This window comes from Gymnodraco acuticeps, unplaced genomic scaffold (assembly GCF_902827175.1).
Source record: "Gymnodraco acuticeps unplaced genomic scaffold, fGymAcu1.1, whole genome shotgun sequence".
Classification (NCBI taxonomy): domain Eukaryota; kingdom Metazoa; phylum Chordata; class Actinopteri; order Perciformes; family Bathydraconidae; genus Gymnodraco; species Gymnodraco acuticeps.
Window position 1 is genome coordinate 824,576 of NW_022992081.1, and position 19,975 is coordinate 844,550.

General features: G+C 44.3%; 2 protein-coding genes across 2 annotated transcripts in view; one reads left to right on the plus strand and one right to left on the minus strand.

Annotated features, from left to right (window-relative positions):
- Positions 1–744: 744 nt before the first annotated feature.
- On the minus strand, positions 745–4,248 carry coq7 (coenzyme Q7 homolog, ubiquinone (yeast)). Its single transcript, XM_034202374.1, has 6 exons — positions 4,039–4,248; positions 3,345–3,523; positions 2,863–2,977; positions 2,490–2,629; positions 1,411–1,479; positions 745–1,232 (listed from the first exon to the last, which is right to left on the minus strand). The coding sequence occupies exons 1-6, from the start codon at positions 4,121–4,123 to the stop codon at positions 1,155–1,157; spliced, it is 666 nt and encodes a 221-aa protein (XP_034058265.1). The 5' UTR covers positions 4,124–4,248; the 3' UTR covers positions 745–1,154.
- A 13,939-nt stretch (positions 4,249–18,187) lies between these two features.
- abcc6a (ATP-binding cassette, sub-family C (CFTR/MRP), member 6a) overlaps positions 18,188–19,975 on the plus strand; it is a 46,652-nt gene continuing 44,864 nt past the window's right edge. Inside the window, exon 1 of the mRNA XM_034202454.1 lies at positions 18,188–18,748. Within this exon, the coding sequence (XP_034058345.1) occupies positions 18,638–18,748 (111 nt within the window). The 5' untranslated portion in view covers positions 18,188–18,637. The remainder of the gene's footprint in view (positions 18,749–19,975) is intronic.

A 19,975-nucleotide genomic window follows, 5' to 3' on the forward strand; every position in this document is an offset into this window, starting at 1 on the left:
ATATATGAACTATTACATGTGAAACAGGAGAGTATGTTGAAGGGTGTGATGGCTGTGTATGCTCGTAACAATACGTCCTCATTACATGTATTCTAGGTATTTATCTCTTGGTGTACAGCAAGAATGAGGTCTTTTGTCCATTGCTGCACAATAATCTAACATCTTGAATCAGCTAAATGCTTCTGTAGGTCATTGAATCACTGAATTCAAAGGTGCAGCGTCATTTTGATGCATACATTTGTACACAGGCAGGATAAGCACAACATGGAATTTTAAAGCAGTGCCCTTTCATTTAAATTTGAAAAAGCAACACGTCAAAAGCCATTTGATGGTATTTTATACAAACAATGAATCGATAAATCTAGAAAATAAATGACTGATGAATCAATAAAGATTAATTTTGCCCATAATCGTACAAGACATCATTTACAGCATATTCAATTATTTTTAACCTAATTACTTTATACTTTAATGACAACTGATTTAAAGCAGACCAGTGCACACCTGCACGTATTTTATTTGTATAGATAAAACAAAAACATGATTTGGCTATTTACTACAATAAACATATTAAACTATGCCAATTCTGGTATGTTCGCACTCAAAGCATATGAAGAGTAGATTTGTGGCTATGGGGGTGCTTGTTATCCCTGTATTTAAATGCATGTTTTTATAGAATATACACGTGTTCTCTATCTCCCCCTTGCATTTGTGGGAAGATCTATGCTTAACAAACAGACACAATTGTTACAAATGGTGTTCTTTATTGGATATTATATTGTTTTGTAAAAGCAGCAAAACAATTACCCATTCTTTAAAGACATGAGCTTTGTCTCTTTTTGTCTTTCTTGCACACATTTACAATCCCACACCCAAAAAATGATGTTATGATTCTCTTTTCTACTTATGAAAGTAAAACCAGCGATTGTACCAACCAATGACAATTTGGTCTGAATGCAGCTTATTGACCAACACACTTAATTAAACTGTCCATGTCTTATACATTGTAGACATGATTTGACATTATGATTCATCTAGGTTGCTTTGAATGTTTGTATCTTGCAAAGTAGAACAATCTAATTCAAACCATTTATATATACTGGGTCAACATATCAAATATTATCCAGAGAAAGTCCATTATTCCAATCACAATGTTAGATTCGCTGAGAAGCATATATTGCAGCTTTGCAGCCAAGCTGAATTGCATTTTTAAGTATCCAGTATCCAGGTACCTAAAACAAAAAACAAAAAAGATAAAACAATATAAGACTTTAAAAGATGTTCACTAAACTACTGCAAAAACAGCTGAATACATAAAGAAATGACTACTGATTGTGTGTTCTGTACTTTGACTCTAATGTAATCAAAGTGTGAGTGATTGTGGAGTGAAGGAAATTAAAATATACTTACCGATTCAGCATCATGCTCCAATCCTGTGTCATGATGCTCAATCTCATCATCTCGGAATTCCTTTATTACCTATAAAAATATGAACGAGCATTCATTAAGTGAACTCATCGATCTTGGTTTCTTTTATTTTTTTAAATCATCGTATGGTTCACATCTGTATGTATATATATTTATTAACCATGCAGCTAGGGTTGGGAACCGAAACTCGGTTCCAGATGAGAACCGATAAGAAAATGCCGGGTACCCATACAAAATACACAATTTCAGTTCTGCTTAACGGTTCCTAAACGCGGTAGACCCTGTATTCCACCGGGTCCGTCTGCGCCGCGGTGACCCGGTGGAATACATAGCGGACTGGCCATCTGTGTGTTCTGGAGAATCACAGAACGGCCGGTCGTCAGCGGGCCGTTGACGGCCGGCTCGGTACGCTGACGGCCGGCACCGCCCTTCATTTTTTAAAACGGCATCATGTAAGTTGCGCTGACAGCGAGGCTCCCCCCGCCCTCCCGTAGACAGTTCACGAGCTCAGTCACTTCATAACACCAAAGATGGGTCTCGGTAAACGCTCTGAAGTGAGGCTCCACTACACTAAAAAAGAAAAAGACAAGGCACAGTGTAATGCCTGTTAATAGCTCGCCACAGGCATAGCTCAGTTAAAATAAAGCACAGCTATTGTGCAATACATTTGTATTGCATGTATAATTTTTATTTGTAACAATTTCAGTTAAAGCTTAAAAGAATAAATATATTTTTGTTATTTAAACGTTTGACCTCTTTCTTTTACAATTTTGGAATCGAAACGGGGAATCGATAAGAACCGGAATCGATAAGCAGAACCGGAATCGATACATTTCAAACGATACCCATCCCTACATGCAGCCCGTAAAATGTATGTATGTATGTAATGTATGTACATTCATACATTCATACATACATACGCTTGTTAAAATGCATGTTTGTTTATGTGTTATACCATACCATATGTAAAAAAAAATGTTTACATTGCTTGTATCGTTTATCACCACAAAAAGGCGTTAGCATGTACTATGAGTAATACAGTACAACAGTGGCTGACTCACTTGTAACAGTTCAGTGTATCTGTCGGGGTCCTCCTCCATCAGAGCTCTTATCTGGCTGTTGTAGTGTTCTGAAATACTCTCCTCCACCGCCACAGTGCAGGCCATGGCACCCTCTTTTCCCAGCAGTGCACTGGACGCACCTGAGCAGATTTAAAAACAGAAAAACTAAACATTTAGGATTTTACAGCTGACTACAAATGGCCTATAAAACTAGAGCAGACTAACTTGTTAAATAGGGTTCAAGCTCAGAAACTTGTAAGAACGTGTTTATGGTCAACGCAGTCAACATCAAGTTCAAATATGTAGGTGGACAATGACATGTTTGCTTTCTCCTCCTACAACACTCTGCTTTATGCTTAAAAGCTGTACTCACCTAATACAAAGCCAGCGATGTTCCAGAAGGGTAACAGCGCTGTGGGGCGGACTCTGCTCTCTGCCAGAATCTCAGTGAATTTTGCAAGATGTACCTTTTCTTGATCCCACATTTCCTTAAGACAAACATGAACATAGGGAGTAAACAATGACGCAAAAGCTCTTGTCCTGAACACATAACATTTGATAAATACAATTTTTGTTTACAGTTTCTCTACAGCTTATTCTTTCTATTGTCTTTATCACTAAGCTAGAACTGAATATACACCTAATAAAGCTTACCAAACTCACCTAAATAGAGTTCAGTGTCAGATCTAAACTTTAAATCAAACATCTTTTCCATCAGTGCTTCTTTAGTATTAAGCATCTCAATTTTGTTTTGAGTTCCTCAAATGCCTTCTGGATAATGCATACATTTCAGATCAACAGTGATGCTTATTGATCCATTGTGCAGATTCAGTCCTATTTCAGTCTTATCCATACCTGGATGAGAGGTCCTAAACTCGACCGACCCAACACTGCCATCTGGCCGGCGTAGATGCGGTTGGCCCCGTATTCACCCGCGTGATCCACGCGCAGGATCCTGTGCAGCATCTCCTTCTCCTCACTGTCGCGTGGGGTCGGGACCACACTGTACGCACGTGAGCTCAGCTGCTGGGGCACTTCATGAAACATTACAGTCTATGGTTACAACACAATTACAAATCGACATTTACAGAAAGACAGACATCGAAACCATAAGGGAATTATGTTTCGCTCTTGGACTTTGAGGCAACAAAAGTTTTACTGAGAGCTCATTTGTCAACAGAAAACTGTACAATATGTTCAGATCGAAGCCTGGATGCTTTTCACAAAAAGACTTAAGTGGCATGAGTGTTATTTTAAAGTTCTATTGAAGAAAAGGCACTATAGCCCTCCCCCGTTGTAAAGCAACCGACTTAATTTTAAAGAGTGGTTAACTGTTAACAAGTCTGTTTGCACTGTTTGCATTATGTCCACTAACTATTCTGCTACCATGTGACTTGTGACTGAAAGCATGATACAGTAGCAACACACAAATTGTTATGAAACAATACATAACATAGCTAACGTTGTAGCTACATACACACCCTGGCCAGACGACCCAAGTGTTTTTATCATGTGTAGCACTTTAGCTCCTAGCTGTAGCTCTCCTTACCTCTGCATTTTAAACACTGGCGAATCATGGCTGGACCGACGATTTTAGAACAGGAATATACAGCTGTATGTGCAGCTCTGTGCATAGCGGTCACCTTATGATGTGACCACCTTCGATCTCAAAGAAATGTAACAAAATGTGTGCAAACTGTCATTGAAAATGTCAGAAGGTGGATGCGACGCAGAGATATGACGTAACGAGGTTGCTGTGCCACGCCCCCTCTCACAAAGTTAGAGCTCGTTTTAAAAGCTATTCAATACGGTAAATATTCGAATGAGACTTGTTTCTACTTAGATCAAAGTATGTCTTTGAAATGCACAACATTTTATCTGACAAAATAACAAACTATTTACTAATGAACTCCAAAACTACTATGATATGTGCTTCAGCATGCACATTACACAGGGAATATAGAACCTTAATGGATTATTATTATTATGTCATTGTAATTATATAATCTGTCAAATAATAGTACTTGGAGAATTTATTTTACTGATAGCATAGCGAATAATTTGTTTGTTTGTTTGTATGTTTTTCTTTTTGATTTTACATCAAATTGTGTCGATATGAACGGAGGGCTTACAGCTGTACATTAAACACCCCTAAAGTCTACTGTAGAACTGTAATAATATATGACTAGTTTTTACATGTCCTTGGCCTGTGCAGCTCCCAGATGTGTCACTAGATGGCATGATGTTACTTGTTTGTCTAAAAGACTTTAGATTTGCTCAAAGACCCATGCAGTTATTTTATTTTTTTTATTTAGCCTTTATTTATACAGGTGTAGATCTCATTGAGACACAAGGTCTCATTTTCAAGAGAGACCTGTCAGTGGTAACACTACCACACAAAGTTACAGACAGACAGGACACTAAACAGTTATGTGTGGGTCCAATAAGTTTGCTTGCATTTTTTATTCAAGGTTTAGAAAAAAAGTAAACACTAACTCAGAGACACATGTGATGGTTAGTAAGTGAAGTACAATTGGTATAAATGACCATTTAGTATTGTTTGTTTTGGTAGCTCACAGCATTTCTTAATGTTTTTCTAAATATGGGTTGTATGAATCAGATGTGGGTTCTGTATGATCATCAATTTATTCTATCGCTGCTTATTTCTGTGCAGGGTCACTGAATCAGCATTCTGGACAGGTCACTCTGTGGCTAAAACACAACTCAGAGAAATCCACTCTTGGCAGGCAATTCAGAGGTCACGTAGTTCACCTGGCCTAAATATGGTTGGCCTGTGGGAGGAAGCCATGCATTTAAAAGAATAAAGTAAACACAGAAAATTACCTGTGGGCCAGACACTGCTTTTCTGTTTCAAACAAATCACTTGTGCATTTCTTTTGTTATGCAAGACCAAACCTGACAATGTGCACTTAAGCAAAGAAAATGAGGGAGTGTCTTGAGACATCAGAGGCATTATTGATGGTCTACAGATGGCAGTGTTGCAGAGATAAAGGCTTTCTGATGCACAATTTTGTAAACTCCAGTTGGTCCCAGGTTTCATAATCCTTTCCGATTCAGTCAAATATGTGGCCCTGCACTGTGGCACTACAAACACAACAGCATGCAAAACAATCATATTTTGTATTTTAAATTGCAAAAATAACACTTATGCAAAAATGTCAGCCCAGAATCAATATTTGACGTGTTTGCTCCGTGCATCTATATTATGTCTGTTTGTCTGTGTGTGTGTGTTTGTGTGTTTGTGGTGGGACGCCAGTTAAGTGTTTCCCTATCTGTCTGTCTGACTGTGGGTGGCTACGCATGTGTGGCTGCCCATCGGTACATGTGCGTCACCTTTGTCCCTTTGCGCTAGTGTGTGTTTAGGTCACAGGTGCAAGAAGGGCTGGATTGATAACAGGGCCAGGCAGGCAACTTCCCTTGGGACTCAAACTCCCAATGGCCCCAAAACCCCTCTGTATCAGTCTGCCATTTCGTTTTTTTGCAGAAAATAGCTGAAAACAATGAAAAATGTTGAGGGCAATTAGAGCAAACATAATGTACTGCTGTGGAAGCAGGGCAGCAGGAAAACGTATTTTAGCCATTAAAAAGAAAGGCCTCCCCAACAAAATCAATATTAGTTAAATTGTATGCCATGTTTATGTATTCACTTCACTTTTAACCTTGCCGTCAGACGGCCCTTATTTCCATCAAGAACTAAAGCCGTTATCTATGCTTCTATGCTTTCTTCAAAGACAAAGTTAAGACCTTTTCTATCTGACTGCATTGACAATAATCGTTATTTTATTGAGCACAGCACAGGTTGCCGGTCTCTGCCCTTTAATCAGGTTGTTGTTTATGTTATTGTGACTTTGTTTTTTTAAAGGTTTAGTTCAGATTCACCAAAGTCACACAATAACACAAATTATTTGATAGATGCATACTAATCTAACAACGGCTTCAGTTTCCTTCAGAAAGTGGCTGATACAACTGATATAAGCTTTATTTTTTAGGTACTAATATACATTTCGCATCCACAGAACTACATTGTTTCACTTCGTTATTAGTCCTGTCTGATTCTCCAAACTGTATGGGAACGGATGGTCATTGACCGTATTCAATACACTGACTATGGATAAGTACCTCATAATTCCCCACTTCAAAACATCCAAAGTATTCCTTTAATGTGTCTTCATAAGCCTTTCAACTTTGTGGGATTGCAGCCCTTAGCTGGTGCAGAATACCTTGAAGTACCTCATTATTTTTACTTTGTTCATATAGTGCACATTCCTAAATAGATGTAATCAAATTATTCCAAATGTGCAAACAGGAAACCTGCTAGTATTATTATTGCAGAATAGGGATAGTGGTTGTTTTTTTGGGTCTCTTGCCTCATAATGAAGCTGCCATTTTTAGTCTGCTGTTTGCACCGCGGTACACTGTAAATAGTGGAGGAAAAAGAGAATATACAAAGAAGGGCAATAGGGGGCCAAAGTGCGCCTGAACAGTAAATGTTTGTGTGGGGCCCCATAACAGGGGGTTACGTATTGTAACCCTAGTTATATAAGCACAGGCGGAGCCCTCTACTGGACTCTGTGGGTACTACTCTATCATGCTGTGCATGCTTTCACCTACTGAGTTTACGTAAACGTAGCCGGCCAATCGGGGCGAGCCTACCTGAATGCGCGCGCAGGCCCACAGTATATAAAGGCGGCTACACCCGCCGCCCACTATCCTATACACTCTTCAGCGAGCGGACTAGGAAAGACAGGGCCCCCAGGTAGAGGGCTCCACCTGTGCTTATATAACTAGGGTTACAATACATAACCCCCTGTTATATTTCACACAGGCTCCGCCCTCTACTGGACTCTATGGGTACAGTGGGCGGAGCCCCGATGTATACACGCCCTGTCATCCAACAACATCGACCCACTACACCGTCCCTGACCGGCTTTTGGCTAACATCCATTGCATCCCCACTTCCTCCCATCCGGTTGTAACCGTAGAGAAGTTGGGGCCGCAATTTGGATAAGGCACACTCACACACGCTTACCTCGTGTAGAGTGTGCATGGAAAAGATCTGTGCGGAGACTCCATCTGGAGCCTACCGCGCACCATGTTCCCCAGGTCCCTCAGGAGCATGGGAAAACATAAGTGCACCACGTCCCCCACACTCACACACGCTCCGTGTAGAGTGGGCATGGACAATAGTGAGGAAGGCTCTCCCAGCCTGCCTCCAGCCCTGTATGGGGCTGATTGCGCACCATGTCTCCAGAGTCCCTCAGGAGCATGGGAAAACACAAGTGCTTCATGTCCAGGGGGGAGGGTCAGACACCTGCTGACCCACAGCCACCCCCCCTCTCACCAGTCATGCGTTGCCTCGGCAAGCACAGGCGACAAGAAGGAGCCAGACATGTCCAGGAGATAACATTTTATGAAGGAGCCTGGCGTAGACCAAGACGCCGACGTGCATATATCTTCTACACTCACCCTGCTGAATAAGGCTGTTTGACACAGCCACAGCCCGTGTAGAATGCGCACGGACCCCAGTGGGGAGGGCTCTCCCCGCCCGTCCATAGGCATGTGTAATGCACCCGCATAGCCATCCTGTTAGGCGCTTCTTGGAGAGAGCTTTTCTTGCCACACCATCCCCAAAGCACACAATGGCAGCCGTGCGCTCTACATGCTAGCGCACGCACTGGGCAGAGGAGGTGCAATTTAGCCTCCCTGGCCTCAATATGGGGTGGAAGATTAAAGCCACCTAACTGAATAGCCCTTGACCTGAACGAACTCCTTAGGCTCTTAGGAGTAAAGGAGGGGTTCGGTCTGAGTGTCGCCCCGCTACGGTCACCCCAGATCAAAAGGCAGCTTGGGTGCACCGACAGAGCGGTCAGCTCGGACACTCTTTTGGCCGAAGTCAAGGCAAGTAGCAATGCTGTCTTCCATGACAGTGCTTTCAGGGAGGAGAGCTCCAGGGGCTCAAATGGTTCTGTGACCAGAGCCTCAAGCACCAACGGCAGGTCCCACTGTGGGGCGGAGGCGTGCACTACTGGGCGCTGCCTCCTGACCCCCTGCAAAAACCGCGACATAAGCAGCTGACTGAAGGCTGACCTGCCTCCAAATCCCTCATGGCAGGATGAAATGGCTGCTGCATACACCTTAATTGTGGAATGAGCCAGCCCCCTGTCCACCAGTATCTGTAAGTAGGTAAGAATAGAGCCCAGCGTGCAGAGGCTCTAGACTCCTTTCTTCACACCTTCGCCGGAATCCCGCCCACTTTGGCCTGTAACAGGCTGTGGTGGATTCTGCTCCTGCTGCTTGGATAGTCTAAATAACGTTGTCAGACAGCCCCACCTGTCTCAGCCTGTCCCTCGCAGGAGCCAAGCCTGGAGAGGTTGGCCCAGAGTGGGTAACGCCCCTATTGCCCCTGCTTCCTGAGACAGCGCTCCCCAGACTGCTCTCCCGAACTGAGTCCAGAACTGCTTCACCACCTCCGGGTGAAGCCTCCACTCGTCTGGCAGGGGTCCGCCTCTTGACATGAGGTCGGCCCCCCCCGTTCTCCCGTCCCGGGATGTGCAGGGCCCTTAGAGACAACACAATCTGTGAAACCCACAACCACAGGTTCTCTGCCGCGGTCAACAAGGCTATTGAGCGGACTCCGCCTTGCCTGTTGATGTACGCCACTGTGGTGCGGTTGTCGCTCCTCACTAGCACATGTTTGCCCTGTATTAAGGGTTTGAAGTGCTGTAGGACCAGCATCACTGCTTGCAGCTCCAGGAGGTTGCTGTGCCGAGCCTCTGTTAGAGGCCAGCAACCACCTACAGCTCTCTCTAGGCACGTCCCCCCCCCATCCTGTCACTGAAGCGTCTGTAAAGACTGTGATATAGGAGGTCACTTGCCCCAGTGGAGCTCCCCTCCGCAGATTCTCTGGGGACCCCCAGAATCGGAGCTTGCTCTCTACTGAGGGGGGGATGATCACCAGACGTCGTTTGTGTCTTGAGATCTAAACGAAGGCCGGTAAGCCACCTCTGTATGCGACGTGCATGCAGAAGTCTGAGTGGCACTACGGAGTGAGCAGCCGTCATGAGACCCAAAGTCTGCATGATGATCAACGCTGTCACCGTCGCCCCCTGACACAGCCTGCAGACTGCCCGCAGCAGGGATGCCTGTCTGCTTTCTGTCAGGGTGGCACGTAGTCTGCCTGCATCAAGCATCACCCCCAGATATTCTACCTGCTGGTGAGGTATGGGGGAGCTCTTCTTCCAATTGACCGCAACTCTTTTTCAACCCAACTTGGTTAGGTGTATCAATTGGGCTGTGTGAAACATTGCCCATTCCCTGGACCTGGCCATGACTATGAGGTCGCCCAGATAAAAGAACACCCTCATGTCATGGTCCCGCAGCGGTTGCAGCGCCGTAGCGTGCGTGGGGATAGGGAGTAGCCGAACGTCAGTCTGTTGTACTCGTAGGCTACCCCCTGGAAGGCAAAACGCAAATACTTTCTGTGTTTTGGAGCCATTTCGCCATGAAAGTAAGCGTTCTTCAGGTCGATGGTTGTGAACCAATCGCCTGGCTGCACCAGTCACAGTAACTGTTTCATAGTTAACATATGGAACTTCTTGCATGCAATGTGCTGGTGCAGGCATTTGAAGATCCAGAATGGGCCTGAATTCTCCTGTCTTCTTGGGAACCAGGAAGTACAGGGAATAGTGCCCCTTCTCTCTGACTTGAGAGAGCACATGCCGAGAGGAAACCTATCTCCTCCTGGGATGACAGATTTGCCTCTCTCATGCCTCTGAACGGAGGAGGGATGCAGCAAAACTGGAGTGAATAACCCAGTCTCAGTGTCCTGTCCGTCCGCCCTGTTAATACACCACTGATTTTCCATTCCCCATAACATTGTGTTAGGGGATGTGCAATCAGCTGCGGAGCCGCAGCTATGAGGCTGTGGTACTCTCTGGTGGCCCACTCCGCCGTCAAACCCTCCATAAAAGGAAGTTTGACCCATGGGGGGCTGACACAGAAAGGGCCGTTTTTCTATAATGCAGTTTCCACTCAATGAACAAAACGGCCGATTTTTCACTGAGGTCCCTGAACACACCACGACATGCACCGTGAGAGCGCGCGCTTCGCCATAATGCTGTTTTCTCTAAGAGAGAAAGAGGCATTAATCTGAGAATGTCTCTTTGAAACGGACATTATGGGGAAATGTGGAATGTGGAGAGAGATGACTCTGACTCTGGGATAAATGCACTCGTTTTTACTGAATGCATTTTACACACACATATCACTCCAGAACTAGAGTTACACTACGTAACCCACTGTTCTTCTGCGGAGGTCCCTGAACGCACCGCGGCCACTCTCACGGTGTGTCCAGAGCCGTATAATAGAAGAGTTATGACATCTCCGTTCACTCCAATGGACCACTTTTTTACAGCAATGGCGGATCGTGGAGCCTCTCAATCGTTCCCCGGAAGTTAGCGCCAAGGCTAGCAGAGCTGTAGAGTTGCAGCATAATAGACCGTTCGTGACGGACTTTTAAAGGTAAGAAGAAGTTTAAAGATTTATATTGCGGATATTATCAGTACATCTGATTCAAATTAACATGTGTATTAAAGGATGTCAGTGGATTATCCCTAAATTAGTAGATTTAGGGAACGTTTACAGATAACAGATCAAGCTAGGATACCGAAGCAAGTTAGCAACACACGTTGAACAACCTTTTAATTGTAAATTCCGTTCTCTTAATGTCATTTGGTCCAACGTTGTTGAATTAGAGAAGAGGGGCTTCTAAACGGGATTGTATGCGGGGGTGGAGGGAGTTAAATATTAGATAAATATAACTTTGGTGCGTGTAAGAGTGAGTGTTTCTAGCAGAGCCATATTGTGTCCTTGTGATTATGTTGATTATTACTTGCCTGTATAATGTTGCAGCTCAGCTGATTTTGGATTGATGGCAAAGGGAGAGGGACTTAAGTGAGTGTGAAAACACAAGGTAAGTTTAATACTACTGTTTTATATAAGTAAGCATACTAAACATGTATTATATCACTGTATTATATAAGTAATCTTGTTAGTAACCTACTGTATGGCAGGTGGAGGGGCAGTGATGTTACAGGTGGAGGAGCAAGACTGCAAACTCACAAGACAGAGAAATCAAAGTTTGTTCTCCAGAGAAGAGGTTGATTTCACTTCAATTTTTTATTTCATATTTTCTAAAGATGTGGAAATGGCAACAAAAAAACACGTGAGAGCTGTAACCAAGACAACTGTAACAACAGGAGTAGAGAGCCACCAAGGTTTTTCAAGTCCCTCTCTTACTCCATTTTGCCAACCCAAACTTCCAGGTACATGACGGGACACCTTGCTTGTTTTTGTTGTTTGCTCTCCTCTGGCTGGGTGCTGGCAGGTGGAGGGCAGTGATGTTGGCAGGTGGAGGGGCAGTGATGTTACGGGTGGAGGGGCAGTGATGTTACGGGTGGAGGGGCAGTGATGTTAGCTGGGTGCTGGCAGGTGGAAGAGCAATGTTTAGTCCAAATATTTCCATTGCAACGGCTAATGGAAATGATTGCAGCTGTGGATCTGTTTGGGGGTTGCTGGATGTGGTAGCTTGGCTGCTGTTGTTCCTTTTCACCTTTTTGGATTGGCTCTTGCTTCCAAAATGGCCATCTTTTAATTTTATTTTTTTTCTGTCATTTCTGATTTGTTTTGCCTCAATTCTCAGCCTCAGCCGTATAAATCTTTTTACGAGTTTTTGTTGTACTCCACAGCATGACGGAAGCCTGCTGGAGAGGGCCTGAGCTTCTTTCTCCAAGACACCCACTGCGTTGGGGAGCTGCATGAGGGAGGAACCAGTCTTGGTCCTAAATAGTTCCTCAATTTGGTGAATGAAGTCAAAGGCTTCTTGGGAGGGACGACAAAGAGCACCTGCCTTGAAGTCTTTCAAGTCCACTAACAAGCTGTTGTCACCAGAAGGACTCTCATCATGGTGCTCTGTCGCAATTTTGCATTTTTCACAGATGCTGGCAAACTTGATGATTTTGTGGACGATGTAGCCTGCAAGATGGAAGAGAATACATTTCTCAGTTTTTGTGAGGTCAGGTGCTGCTGCTCTGTTCACCGCCATCAGCTGTTCCACTCTGACTGATGGAGTGATTTTTGGCTTCCCTGTGTCCAAGAAGTCTGCCAAAAAGCTACTGTGGTCTTCCTGGTAGCTCCCAGAGCTAATGGTGGTGAGGAACTGCCCCACAGATATGATTCTCAGTGCATGATGGAATTCCACTGGAGTTGGGACAGGATTTTTAGACCTCACACAGCTGAATGTATTTTCAAGGCAGTCTTGTATGAACCTTGACGTTAACACAAACCTGTGTCCTTGTGTAAGCATCTCCTCTTGTATGGCCAAAATTGATGTTGTTGCCATTATCACCCCTGTTTGAACAGGCTTCCAACCTCCCTTTTGACCTATCTTTATCCCACGAAACAGATGGACGATGTTCTGGAGGAAGGTGATGGCCTTTTGGTACTCCTCCATCTTGAGACTGCTCAGGGCTGTAATTGGATGGCGAGATGACATCAGATCAAACCAACGATCAACCTGCTCCAGGAACCACGCTGTCGTCAGGTATGACAGAGGGCAGTTTTCTTGCTGCACCATGTATTTCAGCCCAGCACTTGTAGCCTTACTGAACACATTTAGAGTAAGACCAACCTTCATCTTATCAAAGTGACTTGGCTCGATGGCTGCAGCTGAAAGATGGGGAGCTATTTTTAAGGCCATCCCTTCCTGAAAGGTCAATAAGTCCTTAATGGGGACCACAGAAACCTCGTTAGAGGGGAGGTTCTCTCTGTTAACAACATCCTCAGGAATTATGAAGACCTGCCCACGGACAAGGGCACTTTTTAAATTTTTTACCAGATGTGGGACATCGGGCATGAAATAGAGCTGCCTGTCTGGTTTTGCTGGATGTGGCACCGATGTTTTATTTTGGTCCACCCCAAAGGATTTCCACATGGCTCGGTTAGGGCTACCCATGTCGGTGGTGACATCAAGCACATGTAGCCCTATGGATGCTGCCCTCTGTATTATCTCAATAATGATTGGCCTGTACTCTGCTCCATTGGTAGAATTGCCAGTGTAATGATATGCCACTACTTGCTTCCACCGTGTTGTGTTTCCAGCCAACATAAACACACAAGCATGTGTTGCCACCCCTGTGTGACCTGGTAAAGTCACATCACCGTACAGTTTGCCTGTAATCATGTCTAACTCCACACTTGGTGTGATTGCCATTTCATCCAAGGTCAACACACACTCCCTTTCAAGGTCTGTCAATTTATCTGCCTTCAATTTTAGGAAATCAAAGACCTCTGTCAACACACCAGGCTCAAACTTAACACATTGCATCCTTATTTGCAGTGTCCTTATTCCTGGAAGGGGAATCTTCAATTCCTGCAGAGTTTTGTAACCCGTTGGTCCGCTCGCAAAGCGAATTTTTAAAGCCTTCTTAATTGTCTCATTGCTCCATTTCATCCCCTTTGTGGTGAGTCTGCCTAATGCCTTCAGTTGGTCTTTTGAAAACGTTTTCTTATATTTCTTGTCCCTAATTTTCATTGTTTTCTTGAGAGCTGCATTTTCCTTCCTGATTTTTCTTAGTGCAGCCTTTGCTTTTTTGGTGATTCCTTCTTGGCTCTTTAATTTTCTCTTTAATTGTTGTAATAGATCTGTTTGAATGGCTGCTGGTTCCCTCGTATGCTGACTGGCTGCTGGTTCCCTCGTATGCTGACTGGCTGCTGGTTCCCTGGTATGCTGACTGGCTGCTGGTTCCCTCGTATGCTGACTGGCTGCTGGTTCCCTCGTATGCTGACTGGCTGCTGGTTCCCTCGTATGCTGACTGGCTGCTGGTTCCCTCGTATGCTGACTGGCTGCTGGTTCCCTCGTATGCTGACTGGCTGCTGGTTCCCTCGTATGCTGACTGGCTGCTGGTTCCCTCGTATGCTGACTGGCTGCTGGCTGAGTGGGTGGTGTCCGCCCTCCCTGTCTCTCCTCACTAGCCATGTCCTCTCTTTCTTCACCCTCACTTTCCTTTCTCTCAGTCTCCTCATCCCTTCTTCCCTCAATCTTTGAGACTAATGTAAGTAGAAGACATGGCACTGTAAATGTTCGAACATTTAAAATATTATACCACTTAAAAATAAGAAATATTACTTTTGTTACTAAGAGTTCATACTTATTATACCTGTGTCACCTTTCACACTATCGCTGTGATCATGAGCTATGGGCTTTGTAGATACAGGTCCCGGGGTGAATCGTGGTGCAGGGGCCCTTCTCTTTTTGACCACAGGGCGATGCACGAAGATGGTGGGTATAGCCTCTGCTCTCAGCCTAGTCTTGCCCTTTTTTGTCTTGACAAACTGGTCTGCATCAAAATGTGCCTGCGGAGTGACTTGAGGTTACTTCACACACAGAACAACTGTGTCTGAATCTTGTCTGCCCACATACATATTCCATAGTGGTTGAATACACAGTATTAGGAAACACTTTATACTTACTGGACATGTTATACTCATTACATACTGTATATAAAATATGACCAAGAATGTGAGACAACTTTATAGAAATTCATATCACATCTGTTACTGATGCCATTTGTCATACTTTGTTAAACTCACAAATAATAAAGTTCCATAACTTCAGTTGGGAACAAAGACCACACCTTATCTCCCCAAGGCAATTTCCCATCCAATAGGTGTGCTATATAGGTGTGTATAACCCTTTCTCCTGTCTGTTACTCCCTCTTTCAGCACAAGAACCAGAGGGGGATTCAATGGAGCCTGAATACCTGCACTGAGACCCTCACCCTGCACCCTGAGTCTCAACTCTGTGTTTTTCAAGCCTTTCCCTGTTTTTTGTATTAAACAAAACATTAAGCTTTCTCAATGGTGTGGTTTTCGTTTTGTGAAAAAGTGCAAATGCAGTGTTTGTATATAATTACCTCACATATTTGTTTGCTGTTGGTCGTGAAATTGCTCCTGCCTCCTCCGCTCTGTGTCAGTGGGGAAGCTGTACATTCGTACTCCTTTCTCGGAGCGATTGGAGCATCCCCAGGCAGCACAGCAAACCATGGTGGCGACTAGGAGGCAGCACAGCAAACCATGGTGGCGACTAGGAGGCAGCACAGCAAACCAGGACAACACGGAGGAAAAGGCACAGACAAACTGCATGATATGCTATTCAATGTTTATTGAATTCCATGTATTTGCAATGGATGTTCCTAAAACAACACATTTAACATCATCATCATCATCATGCTGCTGCTGCTAGTCCTTTGACCTGTCGGTCTCCTGTCCTTTCTGAAAGCCATAAAGATGACATTAGTCATTTAGATAACTTGTGTCCTCAATTACCATGGGATTACTGAAACTACCATGAATTTAAGAAAATGGTAGACATTAATCTAATCTGAATTTTAAAGCATTACTTTAGATCCCCTCCCTCTAAATATATCAATAAACATTAGAAAGTGATGCTCCTGACTACCATACAAGTTTAAGAAGATAATATTGGTTTTAAAGAATTCAAAGCTATAAATAAACAGCAACAGGCTCTTTAACAAGGCACTGTTAGCCTAACATGTAAACTAGTTGTTCACACTAATCCTAATATTATCACTTAATATTAGCAAATTCTATTTTATTTTTTAAAACATATTGATGTAAATACATACACATATCGATTTGTTGTATAAATATTGCAAATCAAAACCTTTATTCACTAATAATTACCAAAAATCGTAGTTCTATCTCCTGTTATCAGTGCATTCACATTGCCCGCCATGAACTTCCGGGGAACGATCCTCGTCTACATGAACCACGTGACGATAACCGTTTTTGGACTTCCGTTGTCGTAACTCTTCTATTATACGGCTCTGGGTGTGTCCACACAGCAGCTTTGACCAAATCTTGAAAATCCTGGAGCTGGGCGTGTCTGACAGCTTGGGGATTTCGCGACCAACAACCAATCACATGAATATCACATGAATATCCCGCCCCCGACATACAAAGCAAAAAAACCCGGTTCTTCTACACCATTGTCAAATAGGAAGGGCTATGATGAACATTTATTTTTTTTAACATTTTGAACATTTATGAGATTAATGTTTATGGTGCTATTTTATGCTACATTCCATGCTGGCTAATGATACTGTCTATGCTTGCTAGCAACGAAGTAAACTAGCAACGAAGTAAACTGGATATAAAATCCCCAAACAAGCGAAAACCTACCAGTTTCACCCACTGCCTCTGCCACCTCCCTCCATGCCTGGTTCCTCCGGTTTGTATCCCGGTAAGTAAATAGGGACTGGTCATAAAGAACCGGGTGATTTGCTACCGCAATAACTAAGTTCTCCTCCATTTTTGTGGAATATAGAAATGAACTGCGGGTCTGGTTCTCCCAGCTTGCACGCGGTTTGATTGGCTAGCGCTTGAACTGTCAGATTTGCATAAACGGATCTGATTGGCTGTCGCTTCCAGCTCAGCCTCAAAAGTTGAACATTGTTCAACTTTGGAATCCTGAACATCCTGGAAATCTTCGCCTCGCCCCCCCACAATGCAGTTCGGCGACAAGCGAGGGAAAGTGACGTCATCCCCATTCAAAGTCAATGGGCGGAGACGCGCTGGAAGCGGTGGACAAATCACCAAAAGCTGCTGTGTGTACGGGCCGTCACAGGGGCCGCGCCTCATAATGGGTGTCCAATTAACATCGTATGAAAATGGCCTTGCCGATCTCAACGAGACATTATGGGGAAAATGTGGAATTGTGGAGAGAGATGACTCTTACTCTGGGATAAATGCCATAGTCTTTACTAAATGCATTTTTCACACACACACACACACATCACTCTAGAACTAGGGTTACAATCATAGACTGTATATATAAACCCACCGTTCATGCAACAGGGCCTCTTTTCGACTTCCTGTTTAAAGGAAACCTATCTCCACCCAGGATGATAGATTTGACTCTCTATTGCCCCTGAATGGAGGAGGGACGCTGCAAAGCTTGAGTGAGTAACCCAGTCTCAGTGTCCTGCCCCTCTACTCTGTCAGTACACAGCTTTTGTGGGGCTTCCATTCCCCACAAAACTGTGTTCAGGGGACATGCCAGCAGCTGTGGAGCCAAAGCTAAGAAGCTGTAGTATTCGCTGGTGGCCTACTCCGCTGCCAAACCTTTCCATAAGAAGGGAGTTTTGGCATCGGGGCTGACACAGAAAAGGGCCGATTTTCTACTGAGGTCCTTGAACGCACCACGGCAGCTCCCGTGGGGCCGGCTCTGTCCTAATGCCGTCTCTTTGAAACGGACATTATGGTGAAAAGTGGAAATGTGGAGAGAGATGACTCTTACTCTGGGATAAATGCAACCGTTTTCACTTTATGTTACATGTGTAACTAATGTCCTGCAGGTCACCCTTGAAAAAGAGATCTTTTGATCTCAAGGGGCTTTCACCTGGTTAAATAAAGGCTACAAACAAACAAACTGAATGCGTTTCTCACACACACACATCACTCTCTTGCACAGTGTGCAAGAGAGTGTGTCTCTTGCACACAAACTTCGGTTACTCACGTGCACGCGCCCACCTGCTGGCTCCTATACTGGAGTTTACAGAGGGGGCGGGGAGTGTGGGACAGTGTTATTTCCTCTGGGGATGAGCAAGAAGCAGCCACGCTGCGACTACTCCTCACCCACGTAACCAAGGAAATCGATCCAAAGAGCCCTTCCGTAAACACGGGGGCTCCCGGCCCGGGAGATCAACAACACGGTCCTTTTGGAAAGTGCCATGCGGCGTGATCCCTCACCGGGATATCACACGGCAGACAACGATCAAGCTACAAATAATCGCTCTGATCTGGTGAGGTGGGGGCATCTCCAGCAATGAGCGAGATGCCCAACACACCCGTGTTTATTTGCAGTCGCCTTGTCACCCGGTAGCGTGGCAGAGCTGTTTTCAGCTCCCTGCCCAGCCTGCTGCCCGCTGGGAGCAGCTGCGCTCCGCCGCCATAGTCATCACCTAGGGCGGTGGACCTCCATGGACCGGACCCGGAAGTGCCCGACAACGGCAAACGGAGTCATCCGCCCCGCTGGAATGGCGACGTGAATGGCACCGCCTCGGCCATATCCTGGTCCCCCAAACACTCTAAGCAGAGGTGGTGGAGACCGGCGCCCGCGATCAAACCAGGGCAGGTGCATGGCCGAGCTTCCAGTAATGGTGAGTCCATTTTTCCTTCTAATCTTCGTTCGTTTAACTCTTCGGTTGTCAGCTCGTCTGACGAGAAAAAAGGATAGTGGGCGGCGGGTGTTGGGTGTAGCCGCCTTTATATACTGTGGGCCTGCGCGCGCATTCAGGTAGGCTCGCCCCGATTGGCCGGCTACGTTTACGTAAACTCAGTAGGTGAAAGCACGCACAGCATGATAGAGAGTAGTACCCATAGAGTCCAGTAGAGGGCGGAGCCTGTGTGAAATACAACAGGATAACCCAGGTGTGGTTGGTAACATTCAAGGGATTAACATCACTTTACTGTTGATATAATGTCGAACGCAATATATTGGCTATTGTTCTTATGCAATAGGACTTCGGGGGCGAAGTTCAATATTTCTGGGGTTCCAGTGTAGCTATTCAGGCCTATATTTCCCAATTGTTGTTAACAGTCGGATTAGCAATTTCAGATGTGAGAATGGAGTTGCTACGTCTATGATTGGATTGTTTCACAAGTAACCAGTTAACAAGCCAATTTTAAGCAAATAAAAACAACTTAGTCATCGTCAGATTTGTAACCCTCCTGTTATCCTCAGATTTACTTTGCACCCTTTATCCTCTGAGGTCAATTTGACCCCAGTAGTTTAAAACTCAAGACAATGATCATATTCCAAATGTTAACCAAAATGTACAGTATGTCTCTGGTTCTTTAGGTATCTTAGTTGACTACCTAAATAACCATTTAAATAAAACATTACCCCAACCTTCCCCCCCACAGACCCCTTTATACATCCAGAACTCCTATTATGTGACTATCGAAAAATATTTAAATCACCATAAAATCTCACTGACTGAAATAAAATGTTAAAGTAAGATCTTTTTGATTGTTGGTCGAACGCACTTATTGTAAGTCGCTTTGGATAAAAGCGTCAGCTAAATGCAATGTAATGTAATGTAATGTAATGTTGTTAAAGGACCAATAACTACAATGATACATTTGCATGTAATAGTCACGTCCATATAATTTTACACAATCAACACAAATATGTGTAAAATGTTGACATTTTTATATGTTTTATACTACTGTCTATAACAGCCTGGGGTCTGTTGACCCCAAGGAACACCGATGCGTACAAAGTGCGTACAGGACATATAAAAAAGATCTTCATGTTCATTTTATGTTTAACCATTAGTCCTCACTAAATTAGGATAAGTCATGAAATACTAAGCAAAAAAATA